This window comes from Rhinoraja longicauda, chromosome 2 (assembly GCF_053455715.1).
Source record: "Rhinoraja longicauda isolate Sanriku21f chromosome 2, sRhiLon1.1, whole genome shotgun sequence".
NCBI lineage: Eukaryota > Metazoa > Chordata > Chondrichthyes > Rajiformes > Arhynchobatidae > Rhinoraja > Rhinoraja longicauda.
Genome location: NC_135954.1, coordinates 39,497,117 through 39,524,936, shown reverse-complemented (window position 1 = coordinate 39,524,936; position 27,820 = coordinate 39,497,117). Strand labels below are relative to the sequence as shown.

The 27,820-nt window shown below is 41.2% G+C and overlaps 1 protein-coding gene across 3 annotated transcripts in view; it reads left to right on the top strand.

Moving 5' to 3' along the window:
* The first annotated feature begins 739 nt into the window (after positions 1–739).
* The window catches only part of ctnnal1 (catenin (cadherin-associated protein), alpha-like 1), a 266,065-nt gene continuing 238,984 nt past the window's right edge, over positions 740–27,820 (top strand). For all 3 annotated transcript variants that reach the window (XM_078417849.1, XM_078417840.1, XM_078417830.1), the window contains exon 1: positions 740–1,010. In XM_078417849.1, the coding sequence (XP_078273975.1) occupies positions 924–1,010 (87 nt within the window). In that variant the 5' untranslated portion in view covers positions 740–923. The remainder of the gene's footprint in view (positions 1,011–27,820) is intronic.

Sequence of the window (27,820 nt, the reverse complement as noted above, 5' to 3'; positions counted from 1 at the left end):
TGTCAATACATAATGATACAAAGTTTAAAACCCTATTATGTATGTCTCTGGTGAAAAAAATAAAAGCGCAAGATGTGAAGGTAGAAATGGATTCACGGCACGCGGTGACACTGACACCTACCGTAAACCTCGCACACACAAACTCACAACAATGTAAATCAAAACACAGCTAACCCAACCACAAATGCTCAAGGTGCTGAACGCTTGAAACCACATTCCCGGCAGGAAATGAAAAGGCGCGGGCTATTGAAATTCTGCTCTCCAAACCGACTGGGGCGGCGGGTAACCTTTCGCTGCAACCCGCCAAGGTTGCTGGCAGCGGCGACTGAACCAATGAGTTGCACATTTTTTTTTTGCTGGTTGTTTGTTGCCCCCTTTTTTCTTCCAGCAATGTTAACGGCACAACTTTACGGTGCTAAAGTTGAGCATGCGAGCGTTGCATTTGCAGCCGGCGCGATGCTGACTGAGTTGCTCCGCACTCGCTCGCGCCCCACACCCCCCCCCCCCCTGGAGCTTCCAGGATCAGGGACTCTCTGATCCGCACCACGAGCCGGAGCCACTCGTCTCCGCGCCATCGGCATCGGCATCGCGCCCCTTCCCGCTGCAACATTGCAGTGATCAGAGAGGCTGCGCGAAGGAAGTTAACTTTAATGTCCGCGTTTTAAAAAAACAAACCCCACACAGGTTTAATTAGAGCACACACTGTAATCAGAGAGGATGCATAAAAGGACAAAACACAAACACCACCCCCCCCTTCAACCACCCACACTCACATTCCTGAATCCCTCCTACCGCCGGAAAGAGACACAACTCCCTCCCTCCCTCCCTCCCGCCCTCCTCTCACTGAGTGTCAGGCGCCGGGAGAGCGAGAGACGCACTCGGCACTGCCTCTGCCTCTGCAACACCAGCGGCACCGGGGCATCATGGCTTCTTCGTACTGCAACGCCGATACAGGACTGGAGATTAAAACCCGGTCGGTGGAGCAGACCCTCATCCCCCTGGTGACCCAGGTACGTTTGGGGGACAACGGCACGGTGCAGAGTGGGAGAGAAGGGGAGTCTCTCTCTCTCTCTCTCTCTCACTCTCATACACATATACACACACAGAGTCAAGGGAGCAATCTCAGCGACAGGCAGAGTGGAGTCCAAGGGTGAGGGGGAAGGGGATCAGGGTGGGATCCCCGATGAGGGCGAGGGGCTTCTCTTCCCTCCAGCTCACCAAAGGATGGCCTGGGATCCCACATAGAGTGGAGAACACCCTCACACCCCCCACACCCCCGGGCTGAGGTGAGTATCCCGACCCTCCAGTAGAGAGCCACATCAGAGGACCCTTGCCCACCACCCGGGCATGGAATAGGGCAGCAGTGGCGTGGGCTCCTCACAAGACCAGGTATTGGGTGAAATTAGACTTTAAACATCTTTAACCCCCGACTTAGCAAAAGGACCTTGCCGCGACATAAGTTGTACAAGGTTGCGAGAGATAGGGTGAAAGTGACAGTCCCATTCCCATTGTCCCCAGTCAGTCCCGGGTCCCACACACCACTTGCCTCTCTAGCACAAGCAGCATTCACACAGAGACCCCGCTTCACAGTCACCTTGCAGGCGGCAGAGTGAGAGAGTGAGAGAGTGAGTGAGAGAGAGAGCAGGGCCACACGCGAGGGTTTATTGCTGCCCCACAGGGGACTTGAAACACTTGGTTTGGAGAGAGGGAGGCGCTGCACAGACTGGAGCCGCCGTTTTATTCCAAAGTTCGTGCTCCGTAACTTACTTTCAGAGAGGGCAGTGCGACTTTCGCAGGAGAACAGGAAGGTTTATTTCCTGCTATACTATACCGAGAAGAGTTTCTTAATTGCAAGTGGTCCAAGTTTATTAATCGCACAGTCCGCTAGAGGTTTTCTGGTTTGCATTAAGGATCTTTCTGACTTTTAGTTAGAGTGCTTGCTAACTTAAAACTATGAAACTGACACCGGCAACAAAGAAAGTGATAGTTGCGAGGTTTTAGGGAGTCTCGATCGCTCGAGTCTCAGCAGGTGTTTTAAGTAGGGAACCAATATTCAAAACGCCTGCTTCCTCAATTTAAACCTTTTGCCCATGCTATACTTTAGCTTCCGACTCTGAGCGAATTGGATAATCCAACGGTCATATTTGAGCAGTTAAGGAGAAAGAGCTGGGATGTTAATTAAATAAAAATATTGTCAATGTTAGAAATGTGCAAAACCATTCCCCAAATTTTTACATTCTTTTGGATTCTTCTAAATTAATTTGGTAGGAATATTTATGTTCCTTGCAAAATACATATTTATTTCGGATGAATACAGGGAAGGTAGATCTGAGGAATAATCTAAGGAGATAATAAATCATGACATATGAGTTATAAACAATACACAGTGATACCTGCAGAACTGATGGAGTTTTATCTTTAAAAAATATAATTCCTCTAAAATGTTTAATAATGTGCAGGAATGTTTAGAACGTACACAGAACAGTACATAGAACAGCGCAGAAACAGCCCCTTCCGCTCACAAAATCGGTACGTAACATGATGCCAAGTTAACCTAATATCTGCTTGCACGTGATGCATACCATCAATTCCACGTGCCTTTCTAAAAGCATCCTAAATGCCCTATCGTATCACCATAGGTATATATTATTTGCCATCCTGGAAAAAATGCTCTGCCAACTTCAGGCAAGGACAGATATGTGATTAAATTTGGAATTTACAAAATTTCCCTTTCAAGCCCTACCACTGAGTCTTGCTGTTCATTTCATTATTGGCATGCATTCCGTCCAGTAAATAATACTGTACCTGTACGGTAGGCATGGAGTAAACAATACAAAAAGTTGTATTCACTTAGCAGAATGACATTTTAATGACATGCTAAGTGTTAAATATTGCCTGGAAACCACTCTAAACTGAACATTATGCAGTTTTAGTTTGCTTTCTCATTCCTTCAGATTTAAAAATTTGAAATTTCAAACTATATTTCAATACTTCCTCTTTTATTAATCCCTTTTCTGTTCTTTTTCTATAAACTGTACATTGACATTGAATTTCCACACTGAAGTTTACATTTCCTTGAGGTTTGCATTAATTTCACAACTTAATCTGATTACTTAATGAGATACAGTTGCTTGCACTGTTCACTTGGTTCCTACGTGCCCAGCTTCCCTCGATAAGACATTATCTGAAAATTGCTAAGAAATAATTTAAAAAAATTAAGTCTACAAGACCAAGCTCACTGGACAGTGTTGTTAGATACACATCAAATTATGGCCAAATTTTAAAAAAACCATCTGGAGACTGCATTTTCATGAACAGAGGGTTAATTGTATTTTAAGGAAATCTTTGAATCTCTATTGAATACCTAAGTGGCGGGATGAGTTGGGGGAAATAAATATAATTATCAGTTTAAATAATTCAAATGTTTTGATCATTGTTGGCTACTTAAGCCCTCCAATCTTTTCTATTGAACTGTGTTTTTTCAAATATAGTTTCTTTTAAGTTGACAATATCATTGGCAAATTACTACGAGCAATTTCCATTGCAGTCAAATTTGCTCTGTTAATTTGCAATATCACAAACTTTCTACTGTTATGTATTGTTTAAGCATGATTAAGCATTAATTGAGCATAGCAATTGTACAATTAACAAACTTTGTTTTAATAATATCTATTGAGATTGATTTTCCACATAAACTAGATTTCTCTTGATTGAGGAAGTTCAGCTTTTTGATGTTTGAGGACTTGTTATTGCTAATAGCTGGAATATCACCAGCATGGCCACAATGGCTTGAGTGCGACTGGATATTTCACTCTTTAAAATGTACCACAAAGCTAGATTATAGGTTTTCTGCTGTGATGTGCTTTTCACATCCTATCAATGTTTGAAAACTTGAAACAAAATCGTATTAATAATTCTTGTGCACTGGCATTGCTAACAATTCCTGAGGTGTTCTTTGGCCATTCTATACTTGCTTTTCAATTTCCCTCAGAGGCCATTCATTTAAGTATAAAAATAATGTGCTTCTTGTTCTATAGTTATCATGAGTATTTTGCTGTTCATATTAGCAGAGTCAAACCCATTTCAAAATGTATGTGTGCATACAAATATCAAGCATTATGTCCACAAAATGCTCTATCCAAATAAGTTATTTTTGAAATGTACAAGGGACCATTTTCATTTAATCCATGTCAGAAGTTTAGAAAATATTGAAATTAATTTAATAATATTTTTCCCATTTCCACTAAGTTGTTAAATATGTAATATTTCTGTAAATGAAAGATGATATTAAATTAAGATTCTAAAAATGTCACTCAATTGATGGCATAGGCTTTGAATATTGTTGACAATCAAATTGATTAATATTGATTTGTTACATCTAACGTAATTGGATGTAACTGCTTTTATTTTACAATAATGTTTTTGATATAAATGTCTTTCATACTTTGCTTATGAAAGTACACATAAACAAACATAAGATGCATTTGAAAATGCAGAATTACAGGAAAAGGGCAGAGGAATGAGTCTAAATACTTAGATCTTATGGAAATCCAATGCAGATAGAATGGGCTGAGTGGTCTGCTGTGCACTACGTTGTGCATTGTTCTGTCTCAACTGAGCAACTTATGTGTGATTAGCATTAGTTACTGCATTAGTGACTTTTTAAAATATTTTTATTTAAAAATAAATTTCAGAGTAGATTTTTTTTGTAATGGCCAATAATAGACGAAGGAAGGTTAATCATGGAGTCATATACAAAATTAACAAATTAAATCTTTGCATAAAATCTCAAACTGAGCATTTTTTAAAAAGAACTTCACGGGCCTTAACACTCGTGGTTCAACTTGGTTTAGTTGACAGCCCTTTTGTGTCTGAATTATGAGATTACGTATTTGAATACCTGACATTTGGGCAAACCACTGAAGAAAGTGTCTTCATTTCGCAAGCTATGAAAGTAAACCTGCTTATTAAGGTGGTGGCTATTTGTTATTTGAAAATTCTGTTGTATTTGATGCAACCGAATTAAGGCATAGAGGGGGGGGGGGGTTCTGGTGGAGATACAATAGACAATAGGTGCAGGAGCAGGCCATTCGGCCCTTCGAGCCAGCATTGCCATTCACTGTGATTCGTGGCTGATCATCCACAATCAGTACCCCATTCCTACCTTCTCCCCATATCCCGTGACTCTGCTATCATTAAGAGCTCTATCTAACTCTCTCTTGAAAGCATCCAGGGAATTGGTCTTCACTGCCTTCTGAGGCAGAGAGTTCCACAGCTTCACAACTCTCTGAGTGAAAAAGTTTTTCCTCATCTCCGTTCTAAATGGCATACCCCTTATTCTAGTTACAGTGGATAAAGTACTAACATTTGACTTGCTCTAAGGATTATATAGAAAAAAAGTTGGGTGTCGTGATATTTGTGATTGAGCAGGTCTTAAATGCAGAAACAAAATAGCTTGTAAGCGAATTATTGCATTTGTAAAATATCCTGATGTAACTGTTTTCAGTTAATACCTTTTGACAAAGGATAGGACTTGAACCTTTGGTAAAAGATAATGTTTGTGATAACAATTTAGTAATGGTGCTATTAAGAAGTTATAGACAATAGACAATAGACAATAGGTGCAGGAGGAGGCCATTCGGCCCTTCGCGCCAGCACCGCCATTCAATGTGATCATGGCTGATCATTCTCAATCAGTACCCCGTTCCTGCCTTCTCCCCATACTCCCTGACTCTGCTATCCTTAAGAGCTCTATCCAGCTCTCTCTTGAATGCATTCAGAGAATTGGCCTCCACTGCCTTCTGAGGCAGAGAATTCCACAGATTCACAACTCTCTGACTGAAAAAGTTTTTCCTCATCTCAGTTCTAAATGGCCTACCCCTTATTCTTAAACTGTGGCCCCTTGTTCTGGACTCCCCCAACATTGGGAACATGTTTCCTGCCTCTAACGTTATAATGTAACCTGGGTAATTCTGAGGGTATGACCTTTGGTCCTGGACTCCTCCACGAGTGGAAACATACTCTCCACATCCACTCTATCCACACCTTTCACTATTCGGTAAGTTTCAATGAAATCCCCCTCATCCTTCTAAACCTCAGTGAGTAGAGGCCCAGTGCCGTCAAACGTTCATCCTGTGTTAACCCACTTATTTCTGGGATAATCCTCTGGACCCTCCAGCGTCAGCACGTTCTTCCTCAGATATGGGGAACACAATTGCTCACAATACTCCAAATGCGGCCTGACCAGCGCCTAATAGAGCCTCAGCATTACATCCCTGTTTTTGTATTCTATTCCTCTTGAAATAAATGCTAGCGTCAGTTTCTGACTGTCTACCCTGTCTGCTTTTCATAATTTTATATACTACTATCGGGTTCTGGTAGACTCAGTTCGTAGAACATAGAACAGCACAGGAACAGGTTCTTCGGCCCACTATGTCTATGCCGAACATGACGTCAAGCCCAACACTTTTTGCCTGGACATAATTCATACGCCTCCATTCCCCGCCTATCCAAAAGTCCCGTAAAATGCCATTATTTTATCTGCCTCCATGAGCATCTGTGGTTTGAGACATCTATACACTAAAACTCTCATTTGTTTGTTTGTTTGTTCCTGAACTACAGCCAAAACGGTACACGATAGTGCGACAATTTTAGGCCCACCTTACTCACCGTCGTCCCTTTGGTGCTGATGGAAGAAGTTTCATTGAAATCGGTGTTATATTTTTCAAGTTATTCACATTTTAAAGTTTAACTATCTCCTAGGGAGGGAGGAGGGAGGGAAGGGGTGGGGAGAGGGAGGAAGGAAGGAGGATAAGGGGGTTGAGAGGGAGGGGCAGGAGGGCAGGAGAGGGTGCTGCACCAATGTAGGTTTGGGCCCAATGGGTCCAATTGGTCTAGTTTGTTTTAAAGCTGCCTCTGCCTGATTTGTTTGTGTGACTGATCCACTCAAACCTCCAGCTAGGGATGATACCTGGGTTTCAATGGTAGCTTGTGTTTATGTTCTGTTATTGATTTCATTATTTTTTGATATTGGAGAATATTGTTGCCAGCACCGTGCATGACATAAATACCATCTTATTTTTGTGTTTCAGCTTCTTCTGTAAGTAGGCATAATCTTTTCTATTATCTGAACTGCTAAAATCAATGCACATTGTAGAGTTGGGAGTAAATAGCTTTACTACCGATATGTTGCAAAAATCCAAAAATAATCTGCAGATGCTGGAAATATAAAGCAAAAATAGAAAATGCTGGAAATACTCAGCAGGTCAGGGCACATCCATGGGAAGAGAAACAGAGTCCACGTTTCAGATGAAAGAGCCTTTTTCAGAACTGGGAGGGGGGCAAAAGAAGCTTGTTAAACTACAGGGGTGGTAGGGCCAGTGGATGCCTCTAGCATGAAACCAGGGTGACTATAGTGGTGACTATGGATATAAGGTGTAAACAAGATTATGTGGTCAATGAATGAAAGGGAACAGTTAGGGAGTGAGAATGTAAACTAAGAACATAGATGAAAGAATGTAAGAATTGCACAATGCAGAGTAGGAAGAAATACCTGGCAAGTCAGGTTTGATAAGTCTTCCATTCCATTGAGAAACTAGGGAAAATGAAAAAAAACCCAAACTGACTTAATATTGCAAAAGGATGACAGATGCAGACAGAGATCAAGTTACCTGAAGTTGTGCAATATTGAGTCCAGAACTCTGCAACATGCCCAGATGAAAAATGAGGTGCTGTTCCTTAAGCTTGTGTTGGGCCTCACTGTGACACAAATTGATAAATCAGAGTAGGATGAGGAATTTAAGTGGCAGGTAACTGGAAACTCTTTGTTACTGTGTGGATTGAACAGGGGTGTCCTGAAAAGCAATCACCCAATCTGTGTTTGTTTTTTTCATTGGATAAGAGACCAAGGGCAATACACTAGATTGGAAGAAGTGCAAGTCAATCACTGTTTCATGTGGAAAGACTGTTTGGGTCCCTGGATGGTGTTAAGGAAATAGGTGAAAGGACAAGTGTTGTATCACCTGTGGTTGCACTGGAAAATACCGTTAGAAGTGGAGTGAAACAGGGAGTCACAAAGGAAACGGACCCTGCAAAATGCCAGATAGGGAGGAGATGGGAAAACGTATCTTTATTTTAGTTTCTTGTCACGTGTACCAAGATACAGTGAAGTTTTTGTTGAAGTCATAAGGAATAGGAGTAGAATTAGGCCATTCGGCCCTTTGTCTACTCTGCTAGTCAATCATAGCTGATCTATCTCTCCCTCCTAACCCCATTCTCCTGCCTTCTCCCCACAGATGTGTTATCCAGTCAGTGGAAGGACTAAACATGATTACAATCAGGCTGTCCACAGTGTACAGATACTGGATAAAGGAAAAAACATTTAGTGCAAGATAAAGTCCAGTAAAATCTGATTAAAGGTAGTCGGAGAGTCTCAAATGAGAGAGATGGTAGCTCAGGACTGCTCTCTAGTTGGTGATAGGATGGTTCAGTTGCCTGTGTCTTTTCATCCTGGGAGTTGGAGAATGGACAGATCTGAGAGGAGATTAAGAAGAGCATAGTTAAAGTAAGAAATATTGCTGTTGGAGTAGAGGTTTAAAAGAGTGGAGCGTTTGTAATGAATGATTGAAGATCCGTTTCTGGGACCAGCAAGCAGAAAGTTGCCTGGCTTTGGCACCATCTTTGCATCTGAAAGTGGAATCTCATAGAAGGTGCCGGAAACTGCATTGAGCAATCTTCCCAATGCGAAAGCTGGCGGGGTAGAAGATGAAGACCTTGGGAACTCTATCCTTGTTCTGTCATTATAGTAAGAATTAATTTGCATTGATGTTAGTAGCTAGCCCATGACTTGAGATGGATTGAGATCCAGAAAAAGGATAATCACCTGTTCAGTACTGCCTTCAACCACTGAAGGTCACCTCACCTTCTGTCTCCTTTCTCTGTTCGTTTACTTATTTACTTATTTATCTATTTATTCATTTCCCTATGTTCTCTAAATCTCTGTAAAGCGTCTGAGTATATGAAAAGCGCTATATAATTAAAATGCATTATTATTATTATTATTAAGTGAAGACAAGGGCTGGAGGGAAGTTGACAGGAAAAGTAATGAAATTGAGCGGTTCTGCATGAGTGTTTAGCAGGCAGTACCAATGCAGTCATCATTATACCGGAAAAAAAGCAGTATTTGAAGGAATGGGCCCGGATAGGACTGAAATAAAGACTGTTCCATATATCCCACAAAAGGACTGCTATTGCTTGGGCCCTTGCAAGTGCACAAAAATATGATCTGAAGAAAGTGAGTGGAGATGAAGGAGAAAGACCCCTCGTGTTTGAACCTACTCCCTTCTGAACTTGCACCAGTCCATTCACTGAGAGCTAACCCTAATATGGCCATCAAAACTGCTGACCGATGTGTTGCAGGTGTGGTCTGGCTAACTGACCTTTATCTTGCAGCAGCCAGACATCTCAGACATCACCTCATACCTCCCTTTGGATCATTAATCCACCATCATACATCAGGCCATGGTCACCCAGTTTCTCTGTGTCCGTCATATTTGCTCCACTGATGAGACTTTCCATACAGATGGGTTCATGAACCATAACCTCCCCTCTAGCAAAGCCACTGATCGTATCTCATCCCTTAATCCCTCTGGTCTCATCCACTCTTATTCCTGGTCCTCGCTGTTCACCCCTCCACATTCAACAAATCATTCGACGCAATTTCTGCCATGTTCAAAGAGATTCCACCACAAGAAACATCTTCCTCTCACCACTCTTTTCTGCATTTCACATTTCTTTTATGACTCCCTGGTTCCCACCACCACCCCCGTCCCATGCAACCACATCTGAAACGCCACTTGTCCTTTCATTTCTTTCCATATTTTCATCCAGGGATTGAGACAGTCTTTCCAGGTGAAGCAGCAATTTACTTTCACTTCTTCAATCTAGTGTACTGCATTTAGTGTCCAGAATGTGATCTCCTCTACAGTCTATGCCCTCTAGTTTTAAATTCCCCTACCCGTTGCTCCAGGGAAAACAGTTCCAGCCCATCCAATCTCTCTTTATAATTCAAGCCCTCCAGTCCAGACAATGTTCCTGTGAATCTTTTCTGCACACTCACTACCTGAATCACATTCTTCCTTGAATTGTACACACGAAGCTGGGGGGCAGTGTTAGCTGTGAGGAGGATGCTAGGAGGCTGCAACGTGACTTGGATAGGTTAGGTGAGTGGGCAAATGCATGGCAGATGCAGTATAATGTGGATAAATGTGAGGCTATCCACTTATGTGGCAAGAACAGGAAAGCAGACTATTATCTGAATGGTGGCCGATTAGGAGAAGGGGAGATGCAACGAGACCTGGGTGTCGTGGTACACCAGTCATTGAAAGTAGGCATGCAGGTGCAGCAGGCAGTGAAGAAAGCGAATGGTATGTTGGCATTCATAGCGAGGGGATTTGAGTATAGGAGCAGGGAGATTCTGCTGCAGTTGTACAGGGCATTGGTGAGACCACACCTGGAGTATTGCGTACAGTTTTGGTCTCCTAATCTGAGGAAAGACATTCTTGCCATAGCGGGAGTACAGAGAAGGTTCACCAGATTGATTCCTGGGATGGCAGGACTTCCATATGAAGAAAGACTGGATAGACTAGGCTTGTACTCGCTGGAATTTAGAAGATTGAGGGGGGATCTTATAGAAACTTACAAAATTCTTAAGGGGTTGGACAGGCTAGATGCAGGAAGATTGTTCCCGATGTTGGGAAAGTCCAGAACAAGGGGTCACAGTTTAAGGATAAGGGGGAAGTCTTTTAGGACCGAGATGAGAACGTTTTTTTTCACACAGAGAGTGGTGAATCTGTGGAATTCTCTGCCACAGAAGGTAGTTGAGGCCAGTTCATTGGCTATATTTAAGAGGGAGTTAGATGTGGTCCTTGTGGCTAAAGGGATCAGGGGGTATGGAGAGAAGGCAGGTATGGGATACTGAGTTGGATGATCAGCCATGATCATATTGAATGGCGGTGCAGGCTCAAAGGGCCGAATGGCCTACTCCTATTTTCTATGTCTATGTTTCTAACTTCAGGTCACCTTGATTTCTCTGACTGTATCAGTCATACCTCTGTGCAATTTGCTCAGCTTGTTTGTGTTTTTTAATCTTTTTTTCAAGCCAGGCCTGACCTGCTGGGCATGCCTTCATGCCATGCATTTTGCAACTCTTATTTTGTATTTATGCTCTCACTCTCTCTAGGTGTCCCATTTACTCATTGACTAAATAACCAAACTTTTCTCTGAGTCATCATGATTTTACCCTCTCAGAAACAGCTTGTTCTTGTTCCCAGTTTTACTGACAGGTCGTCAGCCTGAGAGGTTGACTCTATTTCTCTTCCCAGAGATATGGCTTGACCTTCTGAGTATTACCAGCGTTTTCTCTCCTGTCAATATCCATTACCAGTGTTCCAGTCAGTGATTCGCTTCCATGAGCCAGACCGCTGAATTCATTTTTCTGGTGCCCCAAAGATTATGAGGAATCATTGGTACCATATGTGGTCAGATGCAGCTTTGATTGTCAGGGCTGCAGCTCATACCTCTCGTCCATTTCCATGTCTAATTGCCGTACTGTAATTAGGTCTGGAATGCAGTGTTTCTGGTATAGCCCAAACTAAAAATAAGCTGCTTATTGGAGTGTCAGTGTTTCTGCTCTCAAATCACCTGCTGGAAGCATAATTCGCTATGCCTTGCATCACTAGAATCAGTTGTTAAGATGTTTAAATTTTATTTAATGAAGTTAGAAGACGGGAATCATTCATTTCAAGTCTGAGCAGTCCATAAGGTGTTGTCAATTGGTTTCAAAGGCTTTTTACTCCTGTGTACTGAACACCACGGGCATCTTTTATGTTTTTGCTATTTGTTCAATAGTTATCTTTAGGTTGCTTTAGTTTTCTAGTAGTTAAAATTGAACAGAAAAGAAATACAGGACCAAAGTCCAAGAGCTGCATCATGATCTTCCTGACTCTTATACTCAATGTTCCTAGCAAAGAAGGCAAGCATACGATACACCTTCTTAACCACCCTATCTACTTGTGCTGCCTCCTTCTGCGAGCTATGAACTTAGATTCTAAGATCCCTCTGCACATCAATGCTGTTGAGGGTCTCACCATGAACTATATTCTTTCCCCTCGCATTCAACCTCTCAAAGTGCAACACTTCACACTTGCTCAGGTAAAACTTAATCTGCCTTTTCTCCGCCCATTTCTGCAGCTGATCTATATCTCACTGTACCTTTTGACACCCTTACACACTGCAACTCCTCCAATTTTGGTGTCGTCAGCAAATTTACTCACCAACCCATCTACATTACATCCAGGTCATTTATATCTATCACAAATAGCAGAGGTCCCAGCACAGATCACTTCAATGTATGAATAGATTTTGCATTGTTCTTGTTTTGAATATATTTTTTTATTCTGAATAAAATTTACTTTTGATATTAAAAAATCTCTTCAGAACTCTTAACATCCAGAGGGCTTATCTAATTTGGGACCCCTTAATTTATTTCGTATTTCTTTTTTGTGATTTTAATTACTTTAAATGCCCCACTTTTCTCACTCTTACTTCTCCATTTCTGCTGATTCATTATGCTTTCTGCAATTGAAATGAACTTGCAATATTTGATCAGTGCCTCAGTTATTCCACAATGCAATTTATACTGTAATTGTGTCCATAGGATTCATGTTTATCTCACTTTTTCACATAGTTATAGAAGCTCTTGCAACCTGTCTGTAATGTTTCTTTCTAATTTATTCTCATTACCTCTTTCCTCTTTAAGTAATTTAATCCCTTCTGGTTGCCTTTTCATTTACCAAGGTCTAAAATTCCCTTCTAAAACCACTTCACTTCCTCTCTTTCCATCCTTTACATGCTTCTTAAAACCTGTTTCCTTTAAATAAAGCTTCTTGTCATCTCTAATAACTCCTTATGAGGCTCAGTATCCTTGTTTGATTAAGCTCATTTAAAGCATATTGGTATTTAAATCTTTCAAGATCATATATGAATTTGAGTTATTGTTGTAATGGATCTGTGTGTCGAATGTACATTTCAGAAAGGCTAGATTCTGAATTTAAATGAAATATTTTCCACTGAAATCTCTGATGAGCATATGCCGTGACTTGAAAAGGCTTTGGCGTATTTAAAGAAAATAAGATGCACCACACATTTGTGATGTCCAGTTTGTTGTTCAAAGCGCATAATGTTTTGATTAATGTTGACAGTATATTACTTAATCATTAATGGCTACAGGTAGCCTCTTAGCTCCGTATCTATTCTATGTCAGTCTTTCTGATGCAAAGCAAATATATATTGTTTGCTGAATATAATGAGTAGCAGCGGTAAAAAAGGGAGGAGGGGGGAGAGGGGTGAGAGCTGGATGCTGGAACTCCACGGGAAAAATTACCTTTGGCTACATCTGTTGGAAATGGGATGGTGGTGTCTAGATAATTAAATTGTGGGTGGAGAATGGAGTGGAAAGGTTATCATCTGTTGAATCACAGTCATACAGCACAGAAACGGGCCCTTCCTCCCAACTCATACATGCAGATCAAGGTGCCCCATCTAAGCTAGTTCTATTTGCCCACGTTTGGCCCACATCCCTCTAGATTGTTCCCATCCATTACCTGTCTAAGGATCTTTTAAATGCTGTTATAGTCATAGAGTTATACAGCATGGAAACAGGCCCTTCAGCCCAACTTGTCCACACCGACTAACATGTCCCATCTAGTCCCACCTGCCTGCGTTTGGCCCATACCCCTCTAAACATGTCTTATACATGTACCTTTCTAAATGTTTTTTTTAAATGTTCCTCTCATTGATTGCATATATGACTGACCACCAATTTAAAGGAGAGGCATTGCTCTGATTATGCATGGTTGGGTTTTATATGGCTCTATAGGAGAAGAAAAGTGAAAATTATTCTTGGTGAAATAGTGTTGTTTTTAAAGAGGCTTTTAGATAGGCTCATGCATATGAGGATAATAGAAGCATATGGGACATGTGCAAACAGAGGAGATTAGTTTAGCTTGGCAACTTGTTTGGTGTAGATATTGTGGGCCAAAGGGCCTGTTCCTGTGCTGCTCTGTTTCATGTTCTGTTTATGTTCTATGGTACAGTAGGAGTGATCCTTCAAATTCCTCAATAATGTTGCTATTCCTGCAGATATATCCAAGGATGAAAATAAATTTATTTCTGGAATGTTTGATTTGCTAACATTGCTGATTTGCCCACTTAAACTGATTGCATTGAATGTTTACTAACTAGTGTTGACTTCTGGCTTTTTTGTACTTGTTTTGGGGTTATTAATTTATTAAACTTTTTTTGTTTATTATATGTTATCTATTATGAATACTGTGTTCACAGGCCTTTTATGCTGCTGCAAGTAAGATTTTCATTGTTCTGTTGTCGGTACATTTGACAATTAAACACTCTTGACTGTTTACTTTCGTCTCTTGGTACATGCCCCTCAGAACAGTGGAAAGGGCCTTGACGTGGAACAATAATCCTTGGTCCACTCTTCACAGATGCTGCTTCACCTGAGTTGTTTCCAGTATTTTCTGTTTTAATTCCACTGGCTAGTGGTGCACTTATATTAAATGAGATTTTGATTCTTTTGACACCAATTTACTGCAATAAGTTAGTTCACTGAGGTGCTGTTGCCAGGCTGCTTCCAAGGGATTGTTCGGCATAGAGAACACCACTGCCTGCAGGTCCCCTCCAAGTCTCACCCATCCTGATTCAGAAGTACCATGTCGTTCCTTCATTGTAACTGGATATGCGGGGAATGGAGGCATAAGGAACATGTGCAGACAGAGGAGATTAGTTTAACTTGGCAATGTTGGCAATCCTGGAACTCTCAAATAGCACAGAAAGACAGCATTGCTTCAAGACAGCATCTCACCAGCTCCTCTGTAGACTAAATGAGGATAGGCAATAAATGTTGACTTTGCCTGAAATGTCCAGATCCTCAAAAAAAAATATTTAAATAAAGTTTTGTTATCATTTGCAAATGTTCTCAATTATCTCCCCCCCCCCATTGAAATCTTTGCCTACATTCTTGCTGCAACCAGCTTTCACTTTATCCTCAGTTCTTTGCTCTTTCTGCCCTCTGATTTTAATCTTCCTTATCCTGCAGTACAATGTATTGGAAATTCACTACCTAATTTTCCCATTCAAATTCATAACCGCTAGTCATTGACCTTGGCCTCCTTATAGCATTACTGGACACCATGCACTCCATCACTGACAAGATCATTCCTGATCACACCACTTATTTGTAAATTTTATTACCCACATCTCTTTATATCTCTCAACTGCTCCTACCATTTGCATCCATCCAAGAAAATGCATGTCCTCAGAGATACTTACATCTGTCCTTGCAAATGACTCGCAAACTATCCATACAAGAGTATTATGGTGAACAGAAGACCACTCAAGTTGTTGATTTGCTTTTAGAATCTCTTCCCGAATAAAACTTTTTCTCACTTCCTGATTTCTGCATGATGCCTCTTCTTTTAAGTCAAATTAAAGAATATGATTTTGCATGTTTTGTTGACAGCTGGATCAAATAGACTTTGCTTTCTTCTCAAAACTAAAAAAAAATATTTGTTCCATGTAATTTCTCAAGCTTCCTTCTAACAAAAGTCAAAAACAATATTATGACTGTAACAGGGAGGTATGTGAAATTGCAGGTGCTGGAATCTGGGGCACAAAAGGTGGGTAGTGGAGGAACTTGGGACCATGCAACATTTGTGGGGGGGAAATGGACGGTTGACGTTACAGGCCAAGAACCTTCATCTACACTAGACCCGAATCATTGGCTGTCTATTTCTCCCCACAGACGCTGCCTGACTCTGAAAGCACAAAATTGATTGATTTGTAAACTAGATTACTAAAGATGTGAATGGATGGGAAGGCCTTGATGTGTTGTGAAGTCAGAGGTGAGAAATTAAAATTGGGAGCTTCCTCATTCTGGTTTACACAACAGTACTGCCAGGTTTAGTCCAATGCACTAATAGGCTCAATTAATCAGCTAATTCAGCATAGATTGGTGATAAAGTGCGCAAACGTGTTGGTTATCCTTGTTCATTTTCTCACTGACATTTGCTTGTTTCAGGGAGTTTGTTGCAATACTGGAAAATGTAATCTAAAAATTTACATGAAGTCCCACTTCTGAGTTTGGCTGATTCTCAAACTTTGTTTACAGTTTAATTTTAATGTATCCACGTACTCATCTGTATATTTTTCACAGTGAAAAATTGAATACAATTCTGTTAATAATATATCAACAAATTATTAAATGCAACATTCTTCAGGCTTTCTGTCTTCATCAGCCCGAAGTCTGGGGAGAAACATATCTTGTAAGCCATTTAAATATTTCCTGATATTGTTCTTATAAGTCATGACTTAAATTTAATAACCAATTCTTACCAAGTACATTCGCTATTCAAATAACACCTAGAATGCATAATGCCATTCGCAGTAATGCCACAGTCAATGTTCCAACCACTGTTCTCCTGGATTTCATCTTTGGATTTTAGCAAGCATCTTGCATTTATAGACTCTGCTTCAGGTCTGGCCTGGTCCAAAAGTAGAAACCTATTCTCTAGGTCTATCCTATTAAACATGTATGCAGCTGTGATGATTGCCAGCTCACCACACTCCTTCCCATCCCTGCAGTCTTCTATGTTTGCAATGACCTCTCTGTTCTAATATTCTGATATTTTACTATTTTCAACTTTTCTATTCAATGCGATAACAGGGAGACTAAAACACCTTCACAGTGCTGAGGTTCTATTCCAGATTGGGCTTATTTCCCTCCTCGGAAGTCTCTCGAGAAGTGAACCACGGTGATAATATTTGGTGTCCTTATTCACCTTTGTCATTAGTTGCAGTGATTTCTGCATTGACTTCACACATACACCTATTCTCCAAGGAATACATGGTCTTGTTCAAAATATGAAAATAAAATTCTTCCACTTATCTACCATTAATTTAATTTGCCAGTTATAATTCAACTTGGTGCCTTTTGCATGTGGGACCAGTAAACTATTTCTGTACAATTTGCTAATCGGGTATATGCTTGGATATGGCAATATTCTATTGGGCTGTTTGTAAGTAAAGAATTTCACTGTGCATTTGCACTTTGCACATGTGACGATAAAAGTACCATTAACCAACATCTATTAGGCTAAGCTTGTCAGAATTCAAGGTCTGTATGTTGATCATGGATGGAGTTTAGATTTAGTGAATAGATAAACAAGTTCTTCCATGGTGATATCAGTTAGTCATCATAAAACATTAAATACTGACCTTTCACTAATTAATCTGAGCAATGAAGGTCTGGCAGGAGGTCAGCCAGAGCGCAGCATAAATCATGAGAGTAAATACATGTTCCAACTGCAGAGCTGATTTGCATCAAATGCATTTCTTTGTTTCTCATTTTCTGAGGAAATGCTCAAAGGGTAAAATTGAATAATCTGACCTTTGAATAAGAGTCTAAGAGTATAATTGTCAGTATAATATAGATAAATGTGAGGTTATCCACTTTGGCGGCAAAAACAAGGAGGCAGATTATTATCTCAATGGTGTTAGGTTAGGTAAGGGGGAAGTGCAGCGAGGCCTGGGTGTCCTTGTACACCAGTCACTGAAAGGTGGCGTGCAGGTACCGCAGGCAGTGAAGAAAGCTAATGGCATGTTGGCCTTGATAACGAGAGGATTTCAGTATAGGAGTAAAGAGGTTCTTCTGCAGTTGTATAGGGCCCTGGTAAGACCACACCTGGAGTATTGTGTACAGTTTTGGTCTCCTAATTTGAGGAAGGACATCCTTGTAATTGAGGCAGTGCAGCGTAGGTTCACGAGATTGATCCCTGGGATGGCGGGACTGTCATATGAGGAATGATTGAAAAGACTAGGCTTGTATTCATTCACTGGAGGTTAGAAGGATGAGAGGGGATCTTAAAGAGTCATATAAAATTATAAAAGGACTGGACAAGCTAGATGCAGGAAAAATGTTCCCAATGTTGGGGGAGTCCAGAACCAGGGGCCACAGTCTTAGAATAAAGGGGAGGCCATTTAAAACTGATGTGAGAAGGAACTTTTTCACCCAGAGAGTTGTGAATTTGTGGAATTCTCTGCCACAGAGGGCAGTGGAGGCCAAATCACTGGATGAATTTAAGAGAGAGTTAGATAGAGCTCTGGAGGCTAGTGGAATCAAGGGATATGGGGAGAAGTTGGGCACAGGTTACTGATTGTGGATGATCAGCCATGATCACAATGAATGGCGGTGCTGGCTCGAAGGGCCAAATGGCCTCCTCCTGCACCTATTTTCTATGTTTCTATAATATTGAAACTGCTCAATCATAACAAAGTGATTTCAAATGGAGACACTGGAGACTGCAGATGCAATCTGGAGCAAAAAAACAAACTGCTGGAGAAACTCAGCAGGTCAGGCAGCATCTCTGCAGGTCAATGTTTTGGTTGAGATCTTGCATGACCGCCCGAGTTCCTGTAAAATATCTCAAATACGGTTTAAAAATGGGATCTATAACATTGCTGATTTAAGTGATGTGCTTTCTAGAAACTATTGTAAACATGCCTTAATGAATCTGCTGACACTGTGTTCTTATATTCAGTTTTATCAAGCACCCTGATTTATTTACTGGTTAAATTCATCAGTTCTTTCACAATTTTCTCACTTAGTTTCCTTAATTTTATTTTACACCTTAACTTAAAAATCATGCAGTGATCTGAATGCTTATGTAAGATTTAAATTCAGGATTTCTGTTCTATCTCAGACTTTCCACACTGTGCACTTCTAGATTATGAGCCATTCTAGTCTTGTTACCGGGAGTTATTTCAATCTCTGTTCTTGTAATTTCAGATTTCACTCATCATCTTCCGTTTATATTTCCCTCAGGCATAGGCATACATTTTATTGAGCACTAGCCTTTACCACTCCACCCCATCGTTGTTAATCAATTTTGCACCGTATCAGAAACTTCTCCAATTCCCCCCCCTGCCCCCTCCTATCTCTGCAACTTGTTTTATCTGTTAACTTTTTCTGGTTCTGATGATCAATCAACAACCCAAAATGTTAAATTGGTTTCTGTCCCCACATATGCAGCTTGATTTTGGGAACATTTGCATCTTTCTGTTTTACATCCCTTTTTAAAATCACTTTAAATTAATTTGATTTCAAAACACTGTAAATGCAGTTGAAAAATTGTCAGTTATTTAGAAAATTAAATGCTAAATGCAAATCTTTCCCACCCTGTATCTTCCTAAAGGATCAAGTGTGAAATTTCAATAATGTTTAAAGTGAATTATAATCAGGAATTCCTTTGCACTTCGTAGAAATGTAATCCATGTCCAGTGTGGTACTTTGTCTTAAAAAAAAGAATAGTTTAAAACATCTCACCCATGGAATAAATGGTGCAAATAGAACTTGTAAGATACAACATGGTAACAGGCCCTACGCCACACTCTGAGTCCACACTGCTATCGTTCACCTTTTCACACTAGTTCTATGTTATCCCAATTTCTCACCCACACCCTGCACACGAGGGATAATTTACATGTCTGGGGTGTGGGAGGATACTGGAGGAAACCCATGCAGTAACAGAGAGAACATGCAAACTCCACAAAGACAGCACCCAAGGATAAGATCGAATCCGGGTCTCTGGCACTGTGAGGCACCAGCTGTGCCACTGTGCCACCCGAACTATTGATTACTTATACATGTGACAATGAAGTAGTTATAAAATAAACAACTTTTTTATCACATTTAGTGAGGTAGAAATGAATTAAGGTAGGCCCTCTTGAAGGAAGTCTTCCTTTGACTGGCATGTATCCAGGAAAAGTGATATTCATTGAGGTGAATTATATGTGTGTATGAATTCACTTTTGACTTCTGCATCCATAGCTTAACCTTAAGTGAATAATAGGCTAGCAAGGTGCTTCTAAAGCTGCCAGTGTCACTAGTAGCAATCAACATTAGATTTTTGTTAGATTTATTCAGCATATGTGTAAAAATTGCATATAAACCCAAGTATGCCATAAACTCACATTTGATGTGCTACTCATGCCATAAACTTAATTCACTGTCTCCTAATGATTGGCCTGCGACCATGAAATACAATGTAATTCAGAATTTTCTCTCTCTGGGCACAACTCGAGGATGGTAGATAAAAGTAAAATCTATATAAACAGAGGGATCTCTTGCCAGATTTCAATTAGACAATTTTTTTGATGCCTTCCCTTATGCTTTACTGCAATTCTAGTCTTATTCAAAACAAAAATATTTCACTGCAGCTTTGTGTTTATAAATTTTGACAGTGGCAACACTTCAAAATGTAGAGAACGTATTCAATAATAATGATCAGATGTTGCATGGATGAATAGATGTAAAAAACAATGTATAAGAAGATAACTGCAGATGCTGGTACAAATCGAAGGTTTTTATTCACAATGCTGGTACAAATCGAAGGTTTTTATTCACAGGTTTTTATTATTGTGAATAAAAAACAATATACCTGTGTGCACTATGGATACCAAGTTGAAAGAACAAACTTGATTTTGCACAGCACTTTTGATGATCTGAGAATTTATCAATGTGTCTTGTAATGTGTAATCACTATTGTAGGTAATGGTAGCTTATTTTTGCACAAGTCGGGTTTATAAACCCTTGTTGAAATTATTGATCGAATAATTTGTTTTTTTGTATGATGCTATTATCGGTGATTAATATTGATCAAAACATTGGGGTTGGCCTTGGTTTTCATTTACTGCCATGAAACCTATGACATTCATCTGAGAGGCAGCAGGTCTTTTGATTTAACATTTAGCTGGTCTCGAATTTGAATTTGAGAACTGATATAGAGAAGTGAGCATTATCTCAGAAGCAAGGCTTAAATATCTTGTAAGCTTTAAGAGAAAATTATAAGGCAGATTATGAGCTTAATGTCACAAATTAGATTAAAAGCATGGAATTGCCAGAAGTTATAATTTAAAAGTAGGCTAGCTTCCCATGTTTCCGCACCTGTACTTCGTTGATATTCTGAATTGTGTGTACATGTTTGAGACAGGTTGAACACCAATTTTCCAGCACCCTCAGTTCCGGAACCTTTCTGGATTATCCATTTTCCTGGACCAATAGAGGTTACGTGATAATGAAACAACAATACACCCCAAGCCCACTAATGACACCCCTCCTGTGTTTGAAAAACTTCATGGGGTGCCAGAAACTTAAATAAAACAAATATAAAACGTAAACTGAATGTGAATGGAATGACCTGCTGACCCATCCCCAGCACCAACCATCACCTCGGCCATTTAGAGCCCAGGCTTCCAACCCCACTTCTGGCTCGTCAGGTGCACCAGTGAGCCCTTCTTCGCCCACTGCATGGTTCGGTGACACGGCTGTAATTGCGGCTCCCATTGTAGCCCCTGGGGACAGTGCTGTCTTTCTCCTCCATCTTGCTCCTCTAGCAGAGTCGCTGACATACTCCACCTTGGAAGCAACAACAGGTGAGAAGGAAGGCGCCCCATGGTGACTGAGTGCGTTCTGTTGGTGTGGGGCACACCGAAGAACGCGCTGTGCCCAGAGGCTACTATGTGAGCCACAACAGCCGTGTGAACCCGGGAGAAGAACTAGCTGGTGCAGACTGGCAGCTTCAATAGACAATAGACAATAGGTGCAGGAGGAGGCCATTCGGCCCTTCGAGCCAGCACTGCCATTCAATGTGATCATGGCTGATCATTCTCAATCAGTACCCCGTTCCTGCCTTCTCCCCATACCCCCTGACTCCACTATCCTTAAGAGCTCTATCCAGCTCTCTCTTGAATGCACAGAGAATTGGCCTCCACTGCCTTCTGAGGCAGAGAATTCTACAGATTCACAACTCTCTGACTGAAAAAGTTTTTCCTCATCTCAGTTCTAAATGGCCTACCCCTTATTCTTAAACTGTGGCTTTGATGTCTAGTTTTAAAGTGAAACAACACAAAGTGCTGGAATGAATAACTCAGCTGACTGAAGCAGTCTGAGGAAGGGTCCTGATGTCACCTATCAGTGTTCTCCAGAGATCCTGATCCATTGAATTACTCCAGCACTTTGTGTCTTTTAGGTGGGTGAAGAAGGGCTTACTGGTGCACCTTGTGAGATGGGAGTGGGGTTGGAAGTCAGGGCTCTAAATGGCGAGGGAGACGGTGGGAGCTAGTGATGGGTCGGCAGGTCTGCCCGCTATATCCAACATCTGTTATAAGGGTAGGAAAGAACTGCAGATGCTGCTTTAAATTGAAGGTAGACTGCTGGAGTAACTCAGCGGGACGGGCAGCATCTCTGGCGAGAAGGAATGGGTGACGTTTCGGGTCGAGACCCTTCTTCAGACTGTTATAAGGGCTCCATTAAAATGAGAGTTTAATGTATTGTCTTTTCGAATCAGTTAGGTGAGAAGATTGTGCGCAGAGTTGATTCTTTCACAACGGCGGGACAATACCCAAAAGAACACTTGCCATTCGCAAAGCCATCTGTGGCCGCTCATGGAATTTCAACTGAGCTCTCGTAATTTAGTCCGGATTATAGGGGTGGGCAGACCATCAGTTGCCGGAAAATCGGTATTCAACCTGTAGAAGTACATTCCTTATCTCAACCTACCTTTATAGGGTCTGAACTTACCTGATGAAGGGTCTTGGCCCGAAATGTAGCCCTTCGAAATGGGCCACAGTTTAAGAATAAGGGGTAGGCCATTTAGAACGGAGATGAGGAAGAACTTTTTCAGTCAGAGAGTGGTGAAGGTGTGGAATTCTCTGCCTCAGAAGGCAGTGGAGGCCAGTTCATTGGATGCTTTCAAGAGAGAGCTGGATAGAGCTCTTAAGGATAGCGGAGTGAGGGGTATGGGGAGAAGGCAGGAACGGGGTACTGATTGAGAGTGATCAGCCATGATCGCATTGAATGGCGGTGCTGGCTCGAAGGGCTGAATGGCCTACTCCTGCACCTATTGTCTATTGTCTATTGTCTATTGAAATGTCACCCATTCCTTTTCTCCAGAGATGCTGCCTGACCTGCAGATTTTTTTTTGTGTCTATCTTTTTGTGACCATCTTCGGTGTAAACCAGCATCTGCAGTTCCTTCCTACATTTACTTTATCTGAATCAGATATCCCCATCTGCTTTAAGGAAACCTCCATCATTCCAATTCCCAGAAAGGTAAAGTGACCTCTCAATGACTCCTGCCCAGTACCTCTAATATTAATCATGATGAAATGCTCTGAAAGACTGGTAATGGGCCACATCTGCACCAGTCTTCTGGAAAATCTTGACTTCTAGCAATATGTGTACAGGAGAAATAGGTCTGCAGAGGATGCCACTTCTCTTGCGCCACATTCATTTCTCGATCACCTTGACAATAAGAACATTTCTGTCAGGATGGTGTTCATTCGACAGCTTCAGGTTCCTGGGAACCCATATCACCAGCAACCTACCTTGCTTGGTCCCTTTCTCTGATGCGGTGATCAACAAAATGCATCTATGCATATATTTTCTTTGGTGTATGAGAAGATTCAGCATGTCCTTGAAGATCTCTCGACCATCCACAGATGCGCTATAGAAGGCATTCTGATAGAATATGTTTCAACCTAACATGGTATCTGTTCTGCCCTTAACTGCCTGTACCTGCAGAAAGTGGTTGACATGGCTCAGCACATCTTGTCACTTTTCTCATCCAGTCCATCCTCACTGCATACACCATCAGAAAGGCTGGAAGTATCATCATGAACACTGACCCCAAATCAACTTTATTTCAAAAGTTGAGAGGCTCACAATACAGCACAATGTATTCTTGTGCGAATTGAAAATATGGAATGTGAAAAGCCCATTCAAGCTAATTGTCAAGGAGGGTCTGAAGAAGGATCTCGACCCGAAACGTCACCCATTCCTTCTCTCCCGAGATGCTGCCTGACCTGCTGAGTTACTCCAGCATTTTGTGAATAAAAACCTTAATTGTCAAGGAAGTCTGCAACCCTGGCCATTCCTTTTCTCTCTTCTTGGGAAACGATGCAGGAGCTTGAAAGTCTGTATATTCGGATGCAAGAATAGTTATTCCCCACTGCTATCGAACCAGTCACCTCTTTCTGTCCCCGGGAATATTCTGTTCACACACTCTTACTCTTGACTCTACCTATTTCGTTATTGCACTTTAGTATTTTTTTTGCACTACTTCAGATTAAACTACAATCTTTGCACTATTCTGCTGTTTTGCGTTTGTTGTATTTAATGCAGTGTCTTTCATCATTTATATGTACTCTATCGGCTTCCTGCGAACAAGGAATTTTTTGTCAGGCTGGTGTATGTGACAAAAAACTGATTTAAATCTTAATCTGAACTGATCTGATTCTAAAATGGTATTTTTGAAATGAGAGTTTTGATAGGATCACAAGGTTGTTATAATCTTTTGAAACATTATTAAAAGGATTATGCTAACATGTGACTAAGTATCAAAACTAACGTTGCAATAAAATGGGTTAATTGGCGCATTGGAATCTGATTTACAATGATATTGTCTGTTTTATATTGAAAAAGTAATTTCAATACCCCGATTCATTTATTTTGGACCAAACTAAAAAACATTTGTGTTGAAACAAAATGATTGTTTAACCTGGATGGACTTCTCTCATTCCATATTTTGTTTCTACACAGGAATAACACTGCGTTGTATTGTGAATTGCCAAAAGAAAATACTGCACCAAGATTCCCAAGTCTGTGACCTACATGAACCTCTTGATTAAAATAATTTAATTGACTACAGAGGTTGTTGGCCTCTCAACGTGTGAAATAAATAAAGTTGGGATTGAGTAGGCATTGCAATTTGTGGAAACTTGTTAACATTGCAGTCTTCCTAATCAGACATGGAATCGGCCCGGAGAATGTAGAAATTTCAAACTGAGCTTTGGTGGGAGTGTTAATCTGCTTTATTTTTTCCCCCAAAGTTTTAGAACAACCAACATTCTGGCGTTGTTCAAATATGTTCTCTTTACAATGTAATCTCATTGCAAATCTAATTTATCCATGAACAGATTGACAGCATTTTAAAATCTCAATGATGCTAGGTAGGAATGATTAATATACTTTTAAAGAGGTTTATTTGTCAGATTTTGTGTCATTTTCCAGGACTGAGTGCAAATCGGTATTCCCAGGAATTCACTAACTTAATGTGTTGTAATAAATTGTACTGTTTGTTTTTCCTCTTGGCTTTTATATGAAAGTAGTGCTTCATGCTGGGGTGCACTTCATGCTTTCCACTAATTGTATTTAAGTGGCCCGACAATGCAGAGCCCCACTGTTACTGCTGTGATTGCGACAGCTGAGATCTGCTTACTCAGCACACAATAAGACCAAATCTCTGAACTTCCTAGTTCTTAGTTGGATGTACCATACTTTTGCATTTATCTGTTGAGCAGATGAGATAATTCAGTGCAGTGGCGCAGTGGTACAGTTGCTGCCTGACACCTGGTTTCGATCGTGACTTCAAGTGCTATCTGTGCAGAGTTTGTGGGTTTTTCCCGGGTGCTCCCGTTTCCTCCCACACTCCCAAAACATACAAATGGAGGTTAATTTTGGCTTCGGTAAAAATTGTAAATGGTCTTTAGTGTGTAGGATAGTACTGGTAGTATGGAGATCGCTGGTTGGCGCGGATTCGGGCCTGAGGGCCTGTTTCCACACTGTGTCTCTAACCTCTAAACTAAACTCTAAATCATGAGAATTTAAGAAAAATAGTTATTTAATCCAGCACAGATAATATATTTTTAAAAATAGGCAAAACTGGCATAATGCTTTATTCTATTGGCCCATGGATCAAACGTTAGCTCGGTGAGCTACTTGTTTGCTCAGTTACCTATCGATAGGTAACGTTTTGGGTCGGGACCCTTCTTCAGTCTCAAGAAAGGTCCCAATCTGAAACGTCACCAATCCATGTTCTCCAGAGATGCTACCTAAACTGCTTAGTTACTCCCGCACTTGTCTTTTCTTTTAAAACCAACACCTAGAGTTCCGTGTTACTATTTATTTGCCTTCACTTGTTGAATTGTAAACAAGAGAGAAGACAAATGTTAAATGAATGTGGTAGAAGCAAAGCAGTTAAACTCTTAGTCACCAGGGCCTTTTAGTTGTTATAGAGTCATAGAGTGATAAAGTGTGGAAACAGGCCCACACCAGCCACATGTCCCATCTACACTAGTCCCACCTGCCTGCATTTGGTCCATATCCCTCCAAACCTGTCCTATCCATGTACCTGTCTAGCTGTTTCTTAAATGTTGGGTTAGTCACTGCCTCAACTACTTCCTCTGGCAGCTTGTTCCATACACCCACCACCCTTTGTATGAAAAAGTTATCCTTCAGATTCCTGTTAAATCTTTTCCCCTTCACCATAAACCTATGTCATCTGGTCCTCGATTCACCTACTCTAGGCATGAAACTATGCAAGAGACTGTCTATTTGATTTTCCACAAACTGCTAAATTTGCTTTGTCATTTGGTTATTGAAACCTTATACTCAATACAATACAATACAATATATCTTTATTGTCATTGTACAGGGGTACAACGAGATTGGGAATGCGCCTCCCATACGATGCAATAAATCAATTAGCTAATCAGTATTAATTTAAACAACTCAGTGAAACAAATTAGAACAGTTTTAAAACAGAATAAAGTGCAAGTAGATCTGTGCCGGTTCACTGTGCGATGTGACCATCCGACTCAGCAGGACCGGTTCATAACAGCTATGGCCTTGGGGATGAAGCTGTTCCTGAGTCTGGAGGTGTGGGCATAGAATGTCTTGTAGCGTCTTCCCGATGGTAGAACAGACTATTGCAGGGGTGTGAGGAGTCTTTGTGAATGCTGGTGGCTTTTCTGAGGCATCGTGTGTTGTAGATGCCCTCCAAGGCTGGTAGCTGTGTTCCGATAGTCGTCTGAGCTCTATGGACTACCCGCTGAAGAGCTTTCCTCTCTGCCTCCGTGCAGCTGAGATACCACACAGAGATGCCATGTGTTAGGATGCTCTCTATGGTGCAGCTGCTGGGGTAGACCAGACTTTTTCAGTGTTCTTAGGTAGAACAGTCGTTGCTGTGCCTTCTTGACCAGCACAGCAGTGTTAGTGGACCATGTTAGGTCCTCCGAAATGTGAGTGCCCAGAAACTTGAAGCTGGACACTCTCTCCACACTGACCCCCATTGATAAGGATCGGGGCGTATTCCCCGTTGTGTGACCTACGGAAGTTGATAATCAGCTCCTTGGTCTTGGTGGTATTTAGGGACAGGTTGTTATCAGAGCACCAGTCCGCCAGGTTCTGCACCTCCGCTCTGTAGTTTGTTTCATCACCGTTGGTGATCAGTTCGATCACCGTTGTGTCGTCTGCAAACTTGACAGTTGGTGTCGAATGCAGGAACACAGTCGTGTGTGAATAGGGAGTCGAGCATGGGGCTCAGAACACAGCCCTGTGATGTGCCGGTACTCAGGGTGATAGTGGAGGACAGGTGCGGGCCCATTCTCACTGCCTGCGGTCGCTCCAGGAGGAAGTCCAGGATAGAAACATAGAAACATAGAAAATAGGTGCAGGAGTAGGCCATTCGGCCCTTCGAGCCCGCACCGCCATTCAATATGATCATGGCTGATCATCCAGCTCAGTAGCCTGTACCTGCCTTCTCTCCATACCCCCTGATCCCTTTAGCAAAAAGGGCCACATCTAACTCCCTCTTAAATATAGCCAATGAACTGGCCTCAACTACCTTCTG